The sequence below is a fragment of the Geotrypetes seraphini genome, chromosome 6 (assembly GCF_902459505.1).
Source record: "Geotrypetes seraphini chromosome 6, aGeoSer1.1, whole genome shotgun sequence".
NCBI lineage: Eukaryota > Metazoa > Chordata > Amphibia > Gymnophiona > Dermophiidae > Geotrypetes > Geotrypetes seraphini.
The window spans coordinates 156,364,377-156,378,525 of NC_047089.1; the positions used below are offsets into that span (position 1 = coordinate 156,364,377).

The 14,149-nt window shown below is 45.1% G+C and overlaps 1 protein-coding gene across 3 annotated transcripts in view; it reads left to right on the top strand.

Moving 5' to 3' along the window:
- Positions 1–14,149, top strand: part of SH3RF3 (SH3 domain containing ring finger 3) — an 836,169-nt gene that overhangs the window by 752,615 nt on the left and 69,405 nt on the right. For all 3 annotated transcript variants that reach the window (XM_033949356.1, XM_033949354.1, XM_033949355.1), the window contains one exon: positions 935–1,278. In XM_033949356.1, the coding sequence (XP_033805247.1) occupies positions 935–1,278 (344 nt within the window). The remainder of the gene's footprint in view (positions 1–934; positions 1,279–14,149) is intronic.

Sequence of the window (14,149 nt, forward strand, 5' to 3'; positions counted from 1 at the left end):
AATAACAGAATTTGAAATTTCTTTGATCCTGAGGTCATGGTGTAGTACAGTGGTTCTTAAACCTATCCTAGGGGACCCCCAACCAGTCAGCTTTTCAAGATATCCCTAATGAATATGCATGAGGCAGATTTGCATGCCTGTCACCTCTGTTATATGCAAATGTGCCTCAAGCATATTCATTTGGGATATCTTGAAAACTCGACTTGCTGGGGATCTTCCAGGACAGGTTTAAGAACCACTGGTGTAGCCCTTGTAATCAGGGCTAGTGTTAGAGATGACAATGAGGGTAACTGCCCTGAGTGCCCATGTCACAATGGTCCCAAAAGCCTTCCTCAAGCTAAAGGAAGCATAGTTGAAAGGTAGGCTTTGGGGCAACCTCCCCAGCTTCTGCTTTGGGCCCCTGCATGACTAAGACCAGCCCTGAATATAATACTAACCTGAATGCAGAGTTGGATTACTGCAGATTTTTGGATCTTAGCTTCCATTGACGTCATTACCAAATCAATTCTCCACTTGGCACAGAGAAGCAGCTGCCATTGCCATGTTTGTAGAATGAATAGAAAAAGGTTGGTTGAGCTGTCAAGAAGATGGGGAAATCCAGGTTGTGAAGTCACCTGAAGAATCTCTGAGAATGAGACTGAAGTCACTGAAATGATGATTTCCCTACTAGAAAAGGAAAGTGTTGTAGAATTGATGAGTAATTACCGGTAATACCTGTTTTAAGGTCTTTAGATATAACACCTCTGGCAGAGAAAACTGTATTTAAAAGACAGCAATTAAGAGTACATGGACCATAGCTGAGTTGTGACAGATACATTCACAATGGATTATTTCAGGCTGTTTTACCCATAGGTTAATCAAGCCAATTATTTTTTAAATGCAGTTTATATTGTGACAATGTATTGACCTCCTTTTGGTGTTCTCTGGTTTCTAGCACACTCTTCCGTTCAGGCACAGGAGAGACCCACAGCAACAGTTTCACCAATAAGAACCCAGAGCTCTCCATCTCGTCTCCCAGCTAATGTAATCCGACCGCACTCCATGATATCACCACAGCACCTCCATCAGACCGCTGCCATCATTACGCAAGGTGCCCCTGGGCCACCACATTGTACCAGGTCACCTATCCCCTTGACTTCAGCAGCAGCAGCCATTACTCCTCCAAATGTTAATGCGGCCAATTTAAATGGGGAAGCATTAAATGGACCCGTCAGCAGCTTGGTAACTTCCAGCCCAACAAACACAGCTGGTAAAACCGAAGAGCGGAAGAATGAGAAGGTAAGAACATTTATACGCTAATTCTATATATGGCGCTCAAAATTGCTCTCACAAATTTGGGCGTGCACCCAATCTGCTTGCACAAGTTAATTGACAAACAAGCCAATTAGCGCTAATAATTGGGCAATTTCTTGGAGAGACATGTCAGTTCCGACTTTTTGTCTCTGTACTTTTCATAACTCATGGGGGGAGGCGGTTGGCAAAGAGCAAAAGCGCACAGAGAGAGAGAGAGACCGATGCTGAAAAAGAATGTCTGCTTCTAAATGTAATACCATGGCATGCAGCAAGCTAAATGTTTGCAAATTGTACTTGTGCAGGCCTTGCGTGCAAATTGGGAGGAGCCTGCAGGACACATGTACATAAAAGTTTTGCAGTGTCTGCAAATTAAAAAAACTAACACGAGGTAACAGAGCTTGAGTGCATGTTGGAACAAAATCAAAAATGTCATAATCCATCTGCACCTGTTCAGCCGGTGTCAGGTCAAAAACGCGCCAGGACAAAGGCGCGCGCAGACAACTGAGCACAACGCGGAGGCGCACGCCAAAGAAAATGACTGTTTTAAAGGGCTCCGACGGGGGGTGTGGGGGGTAACCCCCCACTTTACTTTATACAGATTGCGCCGCATTGTGGGGGCCGAACCCAAAGGCGCGCGCCGAAAACTGAGCGCAAGATGGAAGCGCGCACCGAAGAAAAAGAGTGTTTTTAGGAGCTCCGATGGGGGGTTTTGTTGGGGAACCCCCCCACTTTACTTAATACAGATCGCGGTGGCGTTGTGGGGGGTTTGGGGGGTTGTAACCCCCCACATTTTACTGAAAACTTCACTTTTTCCCTAAAAAACAGGGAAACAGTTAAGTTTCCAGTATAATGAGGGCGGTTACAACCCCCCAAGCCCCCCACAACGCCACCGCGATCTGTATTAAGTAAAGTGGGGGGGTTCCCCAACAAAACCCCCCATCGGAGCCCCTAAAAACACTCTTTTTCTTCGGCGCGCGCTTCCATCTTGCGCTCAGTTTTCGGCGCGCGCCTTTGTGTTCGGCGGTTTTGTCTATGAACCGTTCAGTCTCACACACATTTCTTGCACATAAAATTTATGTGAGACTGATATTTATACACAGAAGAACTGGCATCGATGTGTGCTACCATTTTTGTGTTTGTTCCGACATGCGCACAAGCTCTGTTACCTGCTGTTAGTTTTTTTAACTTACTGAAGAAGCTAAAACTGGCAGTTAAATCTCTTCTAATTCTTCTATGCTGCCCTGGACCTGGTGAAATATTTCTTGCACTGTCCTCGCAGCAAAAGTCGCTGTTTTCTTTTTTGTATTGCCTGGAATACATTTTAATGCATTTTAATATATATTTTAATGCAGCGTGTGGCCATGTCTTCTCTCTGCACTGATTGCTCATTAATGTTTGAGCACAATCTGCAGTAACTGTGGGCTAAATTCACTAAGCAAACTGATCATGTACCGATCGGTTTGTGAGCCCTTTGCGACCAGATTTCCATCCGACCCGATTCACTAACCTCTCCTCCGATCCGCTTCCGATCCGTGCATGCAAATGAGGGGAAGCGACATGCAAAGTAGGCAAGGACGCAATTCACTAAACAAATCCGGGACACCGACTGGGCTGGCCGATGAACAGAAGAAGCGACTGCTGGGGACCAGTCGCACACGTCTGCTCCATTGCCGCCCTGCACTCTGCCCCGATCTTCCAGCCCTGCTCTCTACCCCGAGCTCTGCCCCGATCATCCTGCCCTGCTCTCTGCCCCGAGCTCTGGATCTCTGCTGCTTTCCCTGCAGTGAGAGCCTGCAGGTTTAAAGTGGAGTTGCATGCCGCTTTAAACCCGCGAGCTCGCATTGCAGGGAAGGCGGAAGAGAGTAGGAGAGTCGGATGGGTGCGTGTTCTAGCTGATTACCCCATCCCCTCCCTGCCTCCCTCCCTGCCTGCAAGTGTCTTCTTTGCGCGGAGAGTGCATGTGCAGACCATCCACAGGGAAAGCATATGGTCTGCGCATGCGTCAGGATTGCACACTAGCGATCCGTGTCCTCGGATGGGGGCGTGTCTCCGATCGCCCCATTATAATATTGTTGGTTGCAGAATCCATCAGACCTGCCCGGATCGGACACGGATTGGTCACAATCGGACAGGTTAGTGAATCTAGCCCTGTGTGGCTAGGCTTTGTACATCAGCCTCCCCCCAAAACTAGTACTAGCACTTTCTTTCTTTTGAATCTCAGACAGCCACATATACTCAAAGTATCGGTGTTTTAAATCACTTGGGGGGTGAGGGGTCATCATACATTTATACAAAAGTCCATACAGTAAATAATGGACATATTAGGGTTAAAAATGAGCATCTTTATATCTGTACTCGATTATAAAGCCATACTAAGTCCTGCTTTTCAACATGATTGTTTATTTTGGGAATTTGGGCTTCTGAATTTTTAAGTTGTTTCACTGGCTTTGTGAGAACACCTCTGTCATTACCCTGAATAAGCCACTTCAGTTCTGTGCTTTTGTTAGAGAAGAGGAGCTTAGGGAGCAAGGTAAAGATTTTATCCTTGGAAAAGGAAAGTGAATAAAAGTTATAACTGCTAACTCAAGGACTCTTTTCTCTTCCCTCTGTCAGCCATACTCATTGAAGATGAAAATGTTTAATAAGCTATAGTGCTTCTCCTATTAAGCTTTTCCTTTCTGCTTTAATGCCCATGTAGCCATTCGTTTTACAACACTCCCTAACTGCTAGGAGGAGTCCCAGGAGAGCCTAGGTATTTAGCATTTGTTCCCTCTTGCTGGCTTTTATTACAATGGCCTTGTAAAACAAGTACAGAGCTTGCTACTGCTGAGAGACAGAGGAGGCAATGGGGAGGGTGAGGAGGACGATGGAGAGCCACAAGAAATGGGGAGGGGTAGTGGGGAAGCATGGAAGCCCAGAGTGGGAAGAAAAAAAGGAGAGAGATTCAGATGGTGGTTGTAAGGGGGTGAGGGAAAAAGAGCGGGCAGGGGGAGAGAATTATTTAGGATGCATGAAAATGAAGAGTTGTACAGATGAGGAGGGGAGAGAAACAGACAAGTAGGTCAGGTAGAGAGGAAAATGAAGGGAAAAAGCCAAAGGGGTCACTGAGGAAACAAAGAGGGAAAACTGGGAGGGGGAGGATAAAAGAGAAGGTGACTGTTTGGGGAAGCAAGTAAGAGAAAAATGACTGGGTGGGAATGAGATACCAGAAATGGAAAGCTGGCATGGAAGGAAGAAGGAATAAGGCCTAGATTTTCTAAACCTCCAAACCGTGTGCGATCCGTTTCCGTTAGCATGCCAGCCGACCAATTCAGTAAAGGACTGCATGCAAATGGGGACGATCGTTAACATGCCCCATACCCACGGCCAGAGCGATCACCACTCATGTGCACACCCTGACAGCAATGACAGGAGAAGTAGCCTCCTGTCACTGCTATCAGGGCTCAGCCCAGTTCAGATCTCTCTTGCCCCCTCCCGGACTCTCCTGCTCTCTACCACCATTCTCTGCGGTGCAAGCCCGTGGTTTTAAAGCGAGCCTGCACTGCAGAGAACGGCGGCAGAGAGCAGGAGAGTCCGGGAGCAGGCAAGAGAGATCTGCCCGACCCCCCCCCCCCCCCCCAAGCCCCGATCTCTCCTTCCTGCCCTGTTCTGCCTCGATCTCTCCCTCGCCTCCCTCCCGGCACGGCCCTCGCAGCACCAAAAAGTTGGGAGCAAGAGGGATGCTTAGTCCTTCCTGCTCCTAGTCCTCCCACCCCCCAGCCCACCCCTGGTTGGCCCAGGCGGTCGGGCCCGGCCCACTCACCCCAGTACTTTTAAAATAGTTGGGAGCAGGAGGGGTGCCCGGTCCCTCCTGCTCCTTCCAGGCTCCCATCTTCGGGAGCAGGAGGGGTGCCCACACCCTCCTGCTCCTACGCCGACAGTCTTCTCTTCGGGAGCAGGAGGAAAGTCCTCCTGCTCCTGCCACTCCGGCCGGCCAGCTGCCACCCAATATCGGCCTTAGGCCCCACCCCGGAGCATCATCTGATGCACCGGGGGAGGCCTAAGGCCCTGATTGGCTGAGGCACCTCGGGCCCATAGTTACTGTTACTGATGCTTTAACAGCCTCATCAATACTGCCACATTGTTCAGAAAATGACATTGCCCTCAATGAGTGAAACAGAGAAAGCAGGGAATGGGATTAAGTTGGACCTGATTTTAGATTGGATGGTACATTTTTAAACTCAGGCTCTTGAAGAAAACATTTGAGCTATATTTCAGTGTCTGTGTGTAAAAATGCAGATAATGAAAGCCAGTACAGGGTCCGCATGCATTCCAAGCCTCTTAGACACATCACAAATATGTTCCTGTGCCTGGTGTTTACACGTCTCATGCATGAGTATTCAGAGTTTTCCATTGGATACCACAGTTTCTGCCATCGCCGGCTGACTAAAATGGCATATTTCTGTTTGGACTCTTCAGCTGGCCATGTAATGTGTTGGCTCTCTAAGCATCTCTGGAATGAGAGGATTACACAGAGAGTAGATGTTTTTGGTCTGTAAAGACGAATACTTTATTTAAAGGATTTTTTTAACATGTATTCTTCAGGAAGTCTGGCAAATATAAATATGTCAAGCACTTGGAAGCAGGCTTTTTCCTGACAAAAAAAGGAATACTGGTGTTAAGGGGTGTCGATGCATGGTTGACATCCGCCGAGATTGGTGTCCTAAACAGAATCAGGCCCTTTGTGTTTACTGGCAAAGCACGTGAAGTCTGAGTTTTAGATGTGAAATGCCACTATGATATCTTTCAAATGATTCCCTGTTAACACCATTGTGAGACCAACTTTCTTACAGATGAGATAAAACTACTCTTGGCAAAGGGTCTATTTAGTGATGCAAAATTTGTTTATTTGTATCATTTATCAACAGCCTATTAATACCAAGCAGTTTACAACAAAACATACATAAAATTTAAATTATAAAACCATATATTTGCTTGTTTTAAAAACTATATTAAATCAATAACACTTAGTTGAATCAGCAATCGGCTTGAATCCTTCAAATATTAAAGGCTTCTGTAAAAAGTAAGACTTTCAGCTGCTTTCTAAATACAGATTTATCTACCAGTAGTCTACTGTAACAGCAACTGTACCTGCAATTCAAAAGGTACAATTTCTGGAGTTGTTACAGACTGCAGGGACTGACAATAATTGAATTCCTTCTTAGCAGAATGCTCTTGGAAGTCTATGTTTGGTTTTTTTTGAAATGGATGTCAAATGAGAAGGAGCATGATTTATGAATCAATAATAAAATCTTAAATTTGACTCCTGAACAGGCAGCCAATGTAGCTTATAAAAAATTGGAGATATATGAATCGAAACCCAAAAGTTGAGCATTTTGAGGGGCCGCTGAAAAGTTCTCAGCCTAACCAACAAAGTTGGGGCAGTCTCCATCGAGGGCTATATGCTTAGTCCAGCGATTTTCCACTTTTTTCGTTCCATATTTTTCCAATGGAACAAAAAAGTGGAGAATCACTGGACTAAGGGCTAAATTCACAAAGCAAACCGATCATGTACCAATCGGTTTGTGACCCCTTTGTGACCAGATTTCCCTCCTGCACTATTCACTAACTTCTCCTGTGAGCCACTTCGAATCCATGCATGCAAATGAGGAGAAACGCATGCAAAGTAAACAGGGAAGCGATTCACCAACCAAATTTTTAAAATTGACTGGGCTGGCCGATCAACCCAAGAAGCAACTGCTGGGGACCAGTCGAAAATGTCTTTCCGACTCTCCAGTTCCATAGAAGCCCTGCTCTCTGCCATGCTTTCTGCACCCCCTGCTCTCTGCTGCCTCGAATCTCTCCTGCCTGCAGCCCCAATGCTCTTCCCCGGATCTCTCCTGCCTGCTCTGCCCTGAATTTCCGCCCTGCTTTGCCCCGATCACTCCTGCCTCCTCTGCCTCGAATCGCCACCCTGCTCTGCCCCGATCTCTCCTGCCTCCTCTGCCCCGAATCGCCGCCCTGCTCTGCCCCGATCTCTCCTGCCTCCTCTGCCCCGAATTGCCACCCTGCTCTGCCCCGATCGCTCCTGCCTTCTAGCCCCGAATCGCCGCCTTGCTCGTCCCTGGTTTTCTCCTGCCTGCCTGCCGCCCCAAATCTCTCCTGCCCTTCCCTGCACTGCGAGCCCGTGGTTTTAACCCGTGGGTTTAAGCGGGTTAAAATCACAGGCTCATTGGGCTAAAAAGATTTTTTTTTTAAAAGGTAAGAAAAAAGTCGCGGCTCGGACAAGTCTAGATGCATGCGTCGGGATCGCACATCAGCGATCGGTGCCGGCAGATGGGAGCGTTCCTCTGATCGCACCCATCTGCAAATTAAGCTTTGAGGAATCCATCGGACCTGCCCGGATTGGGTCTCGATCGGGCAGGTTCATGAATCTAGCCCTAAGTGTATAGCCCTTAATGGAAACTGTCCCAACTGTGGCCCAAATTTGCTAAAATGTAGCGATTCAATCGCTGTTGGCTGATTACTGGCCAATTCTGAAACAGCGATTGATTCACTACCTTTGTTGCGTGCATATGATTTGCACGGAGGTGCAAATCATTTGCATGCAAACTCTCCAGCTCAATCGCTCAGTGAGCTATTGAGTTGGGGCAGCCCTGACAGTAGTGACAGGAGAAGCAGCCTCCTGTCACTGCTATCAGCGGCTTTTTTCTTTTTCTTTTTCTTTTTAAATGGGCCAGATATTTAGCATGGCCACATAAAAAAAAAGAAAAAAAGCCCCCTACCAAACAAATACACCCCCGAACCCCAAGAAGAAAAAGGCAGGAGGGATGCCCACCGCCAGGCTTCCCCACCAAACCCCCTTCCCAAAACGGCAGGAGGGATGCCGACTCCCTCCTCCTGGCAAATACTTCACCCCACCCCCGAGTAAACCCGGCAGGAGGGATGCCCACTCCCTCCTGCCACCAACCCCAGATCCCCTCCCCCTTCCCCATACCTGAAAAAGTTGGGAGCAGGAGAGGTGCTCAGTCCCTCCTTCTCTATAGGGCTACTCCGTGAACTGGGACAGGGCTTGGACCGGGCCGACCCCCACTCCCCTCCCTGTACCTGAAAAAGCTGGGAGCAGGAGGGGTGCTAACATAGTAACATAGTAGATGATAGCAGATAAAGACCCGAATGGTCCATCCAGTCTGCCCAACCTGATTCAATTTAAATTTTTTAATTTTTTTCTTCTTAGCTATTTCTGGGCAAGAATCCAAAGTTCTACTTGGTACTGTGCTTGGGTTCCAACTGCCGAAATCTCCATCAAAACCGACTCCAGCCCATCTAAACCCTCCCAGCCATTGAAGCCCTCTCCAGCCCGTCCTCCCCCAAATGGCCATATACAGACATAGACCGTGCAAGTCTGCCCAGTATTGGCCTTAGTTCAATATTTGCTATTATTTTCTGATTCTAGATCCTCTCTGTTCATCCCACGCTTCTTTGAACTCAGTCATCGTTTTCCTCTCCACCACCTCTCTCGGGAGCGCATTCCAGGCATCCACCACCCTCCCCGTAAAGTAGAATTTCCTAACATTGCTCTTGAATCTGCCACCCCTCAACCTCAAATTATGTCCTCTGGTTTTACCATTTTCCTTTCTCTGGAAAAGATTTTGTTCTACTTTAATACCCTTCAAGTATTTGAACGTCTGAATCATATCTCCCCTGTCCCTCCTTTCCTCTAGGGTGTACATATTCAGGGCTTCCTGTCTCTCCTCATACGTCTTCTGGTGCAAGCCTCCTATCATTTTTGTTGCCCTTCTCTGGACCGCTTCAAGTCTTCTTACGTCCTTCGCCAGATACGGTCTACAAAACTGAACCCAATACTCCAAGTGTGGCCTCCCCAATGACCTGTACAGGGGCATCAACACCTTCTTCCTTCTTTTGGCTACGCCTCTCTTTATACAGCCCACAGAGGGAGGATCCCGAGGTGCCTGAGCCAATCAGAGCCTTAGGTCCCACCCCGTGCATCACATGATGCACTGGGGCGGGGCCTAACACCCACATTCGCACGGAGGAGTTCCACGGAGCAGGAGGGACTGAGCATCCCTCCTGCTCCCAACTTTTTCAGGTACGGGGAGGGGAGTGGGGGTCGGCCCGGCCTGCCCCGCCCCGAGCCGAGCCCCATTCCAGCCAACAGAGGAGCCCTACGGTGCAGGAGGGACTGAGCACCCCTCCTGCTCCCAACGTTTTAAGGTATGGGGAGGGGATGAGGGGAGTGGGGATGGGCCCATCCATGGGGGTTTGCTACGGCAGGAAGGAGTTAGCATCCCTCCTGCCATATTCGTGCAGGATGGTGGGGATGATGGGGGGGCAGCATCGGGAATTGGTGTGTTTTGGGGTTTTTTAAGTGCAGACGGCAGGAGGGTGTCAGCATCCCTCCTGCTTTTTTCTTCGGGGAGGGGTACATCTGTGGGGGGGTCACATTTTTTTGACAGGCTTCCCTGTCTTTTATTAATTTTTTTTTTTAAATGGGGCAGCTATTTTACGTGTGTAACGCATGCAAAATATCTGTGCCATGGAAAAAAAAATAATTAAAAACACAGGCAGGCCTGTCAGAAAACCAGCAGATCTGTCGGTAACACAGTTTCCGACAGGTCTGCAGCAGTCAGGTTTTCAATAGTAAAATCCGATTCAAAATAGCCAAGCAATTATTAGTGAATCAATCTCTAGGCTATTTTGCATGGGGTTTTACTCATTTGCATGGGAAGATCGGATAGGAGCTGTAAATGATTGGGACAGAGGTTAGTGAATCGGGTCGGAGGGATATCGGGTTGCAAAGGGGTCACAAACTGATCGGTACACGATCTGTTTGCTTAATCTAGCCTTTTGTTGGTTGGGCTGAGAACTTGTCAGCGACCCCTCGTACAGTAGTCAACTTTAGCCAGTACAAGGCTATGTAGAACTGCTCTGAAATCATCAAAGGACAACATCAGTTTTAATTTAGCCAATAAACAAAGCTTAAAGAATGTTGAGAGATACAATAGCCGTCTGTCAATGCTTAATATATTGTAGACTTATTGGAAAGAAACCAGTTATATCTAGAGCAGTATGAAGTCTCACTATACCTTGCTCCTTTATTCGATTGGTACTAATAAGTAGGCTTGCTTTTCTGAAGTAATCTATGAAAATTGTAAGGCTGTCTATAATTATTATGCAAGCTGTTTTAGATTCTTTAATATGTAATTTTTCATTACTTTTTATTTAATTTTTTTAGCGGCTGCATTTCATGTCAAAAGCTTTGCTGAAATTTAAGTAAATTACATCTAGCATATGCCCTTGATCCAATTCTCCGGTCACCCAATCAAAACATTCAATCAGATTCCTTTGGCACGATTTACCATGTTGCCTCTAATCCTGTAACCCATTTGATTCTAGGAATTTCACTTTCCTTTCTTTCAGCAACGCTTCCATTATTTTTCCAATAACTGAAGTGAGGCTTACCGACATGTAGTTTCCCATTTCATCTCTACGACCGCTTTTTTGAATAGGGACCATCCGCTCCTCCAATCCCCAGGAACCACTCCCATCTCCAAAGATTTGTTGAACAGTCTTTAATAGGACCTGTCAGAACCTCTCTGAGCTCCCTCAATATCCTGGGATGGATCCCATCTGGTCCCATCACTTTGTCCACTTTCAATTTTTCAAGTTGTTCATAAACACTTTCTTCCGTGAATTGCATGGTATCTACATCATTCTCATGTGTAACTATGCCAAACAATCTCGGTCCTTCTCCAGGATGTTCTTCTGTAAACACAGAACAGAAGTATATGTTTCCTCATCACTCTCCACATATCGATACATATCATCTTTTAGTCTCACAATTCCATTTTCATCTTCTTCCTTTCACTAATATATCTGAAAAAATGTCTCCCTTTTTTATATTCCTAGCCATTTGCGCTTGCGCTTTCGCCAGATGTATCGTCATTTTTAATTTTATATGTAAACGTGTTTTCAGTTGTAGTTTGTTGACCTTACAACCCCTGAGGAAGGCTCTGCATAGCCGAAAAACAACCTGTGTCGGGTCACTTCAATAAAGGGTCATTCCAATAAAGCCTTGATTTACAAGAACACAGACTTTGAGACAGAGGCTCTTTTTATAGACTTTTAGTACTCTTGACTACTACGATTGAAATATTATTGAAACTCCACTTTTTGTTGTTTCTATTTGTAGTTTTTGTGGATACCTGGGGAGGTTGTGTTTATTTCATTGTTCATATGAGACATACTTTGATAGCAGGTGCGTGGGTGGAGTGTCCATGTATGTGAGTGCATTATAAAATACTATGATTTACACACGTTCTTGTGAACATCTAGGTGCGGACATTTATACCAGTTCTAGGGCTGGTTTAACTGATTATACTTTAAATCAAGGTGTATTTTTGTCCATTTACACTCGTAATTTATAAAGAACAGCGGGCGTTTTAATTAGCACTTCTAATAGGTGCCTTCTTCAGGAGTAGCACTAGTAAAAAAAACAACAACAACAAAAAAAACGATTGCATAAAACAAAGGCCAGTTCATCAGTCGTCTCTTATCTTTGATTTCTGCCATGTAAGCAGAGCTGTATAAAAGATGTAACGAGTGGTTTCAAAGATAAAAGATCATTTTTACAAATGAAGGAGAACAATAGGCAAGGGGAAATTGTGGCATTGTTCTGGCTCTTTGAGAACCTTTGATCTTTGGTTGTGTCAAGGTATAATGATCTTAAGAGCAAGTAACAGCATAATTTTGGGAATGCTTTGTGATGTAGCAGGGGATAGGTTTGTGGTGGAGATGCATTTGAGGAGTATGGGGGATATGGGTGTTTGGGGGCAAAAGTGTGTATTCAAATGAATGAGCGAGTAGCATTAAGGTGTCTGAAGGCATTGGGTTTGTTAGAGAATTGTGGATATATGTAGGGTATGTTTGTAGGCATACAGGGAGTATGTGTGTCCTAGGGGGCGTGCTTAGCAGCACTGTGAAGGATAAGTGTGCAGCTTTGGAAATATGGAAGGAGGTGGCTTTGAAAGTTCCTTTTTGCCAGATTTTGCCAGCATTTTCGAGGTTTTTCCTTGTCTGTCTAACTTGCTATAGGCCCAAAAACTGGAAGAGGATGGGGGGCTTTTGAACTCAGGCATTAGATGACATTCTACAGTTCTAGTGGTTTTCTATACTAAGCAACGAGGAATGTTTTTTTTATGGAGACTTAAGGCCTCTTTTACGAAGTCATTTAGCACGGGCCGCTGCGGTAACGGCTCCGAAGCCCATAGAGATTTAAAGGGCCTCGGGGCTGTTGCCGCACGGCCTTGTAAAACAGGCCCTTAGTTCTCTGAATAAACTGACTCTCATTGGTTTTCAAACTTTTCCCGAATTAGTCACATTTTCTTTCTGCCTACCAAATTTGATGAATTTTCATCTCTTTTTATTCTTAGTATGCCTTTTATATAATTCTTTCCAAAATATGATTTGTGTAATCAAAACCATAAAACATAAGCCTCAGAATTAGAATGTCACACTACTGATTTCTTTTTGAATTGATTTAAATGTCAAGGCAGAAACTACTTAATCTAATCCTGCAGCTCAAGTGTGTTGCATGTGATACATTCTTACCACTAGGAGGCAGGATGACAATCTTCTATACATGTGATAACTATCATACAACCATCTTTTTAACTTCTTCCACAGCACATTAGAAACCAGTTTCAGATTGTGTTAAAAAGTGCTCCAGGTTGATTGAAAGAAACTTAAATTCTGTGTCATTTTCAGCTATATGTCTCACTTCCATGGAAAGGAGTTTTGAAAACGCCAGAATAAACTGTTTCAGCTCTCTGAATATATTTCACATTAATTTGTAATTGGTTTTCAGATACATTGTGAGAAAGATAAAATGATTATAGCTAAGAGAAAAAAAGGAGTCAGCCCCTTTCTGTATAAATCGTGGCACTATACTGTACCTAGTATTGAAGCTGAAGCATCCCCTAAGTGCTGCGCTGTGCTAGATGGAGCTCCTAAGAGCCCCTTGTTAAACTTATTTTATGAAAACAGAGTGTCTCACTGATTGGAACAAAGCTGGCACGAGCTCCTCAATAAGTAATTGTTAGATGTGAGAGTCTCTTAATAAGAAATTGGTAGCAAACCAGAGCCTCGGACTGAATGATCTACCTCAGTGGTTCCCAACCCTGTCCTGGAGGAACACCAGGCCAATTGGGTTTTCAGGCTAACCCTAATGAATATGCATGAAGCAAATTTGCATGCCTATCACTTCCATCATATGCAAATCTCTCTCATGCATATTCATTAGGGCTAGCCTGAAAACCCGATTGGCCTGGTGTTCCTCCAGGACAGGGTTGGGAATCACTGATCTACCTTGCCTAAGCGTTCTGAATAAAGCCCTAGCACTTTTGCAGCAGGGCAATAGTAGATTCTTCAAGGGTTTGAACATATCTGCCTACACTATTTTTGAAATTCTGCACTGCATCATCAGGCTGGATCGTGTTGAAAGCCTTTTCCTGTGTAATTAGATTCTTGGAGATGCTTCACTTCTTATTTCTCCTCTTGAGCTTATTTGAGTATGCCTCTAGTTATTATGATATAGAAAAGGTATACATATCTGAACTATATTTCTGCAACTTGAAAAACCAATTTATTGTACTTGGCATGATTAGTAGTTAAACCTTGAGAAACAAGAGTCTTTTCAGTCAATACCCCATAATTAAATGGAAGTTGGAATTGTGAATAATAAAAATATTGTGTAAGTGACTAACTAAATGGAATGGTTGAAATATGTTTAGCCTTGTGAGTCAATACCAACATAGTCTAAGTAAAACATTATTTAAGTTAAAAGTTGCGGTGGTCT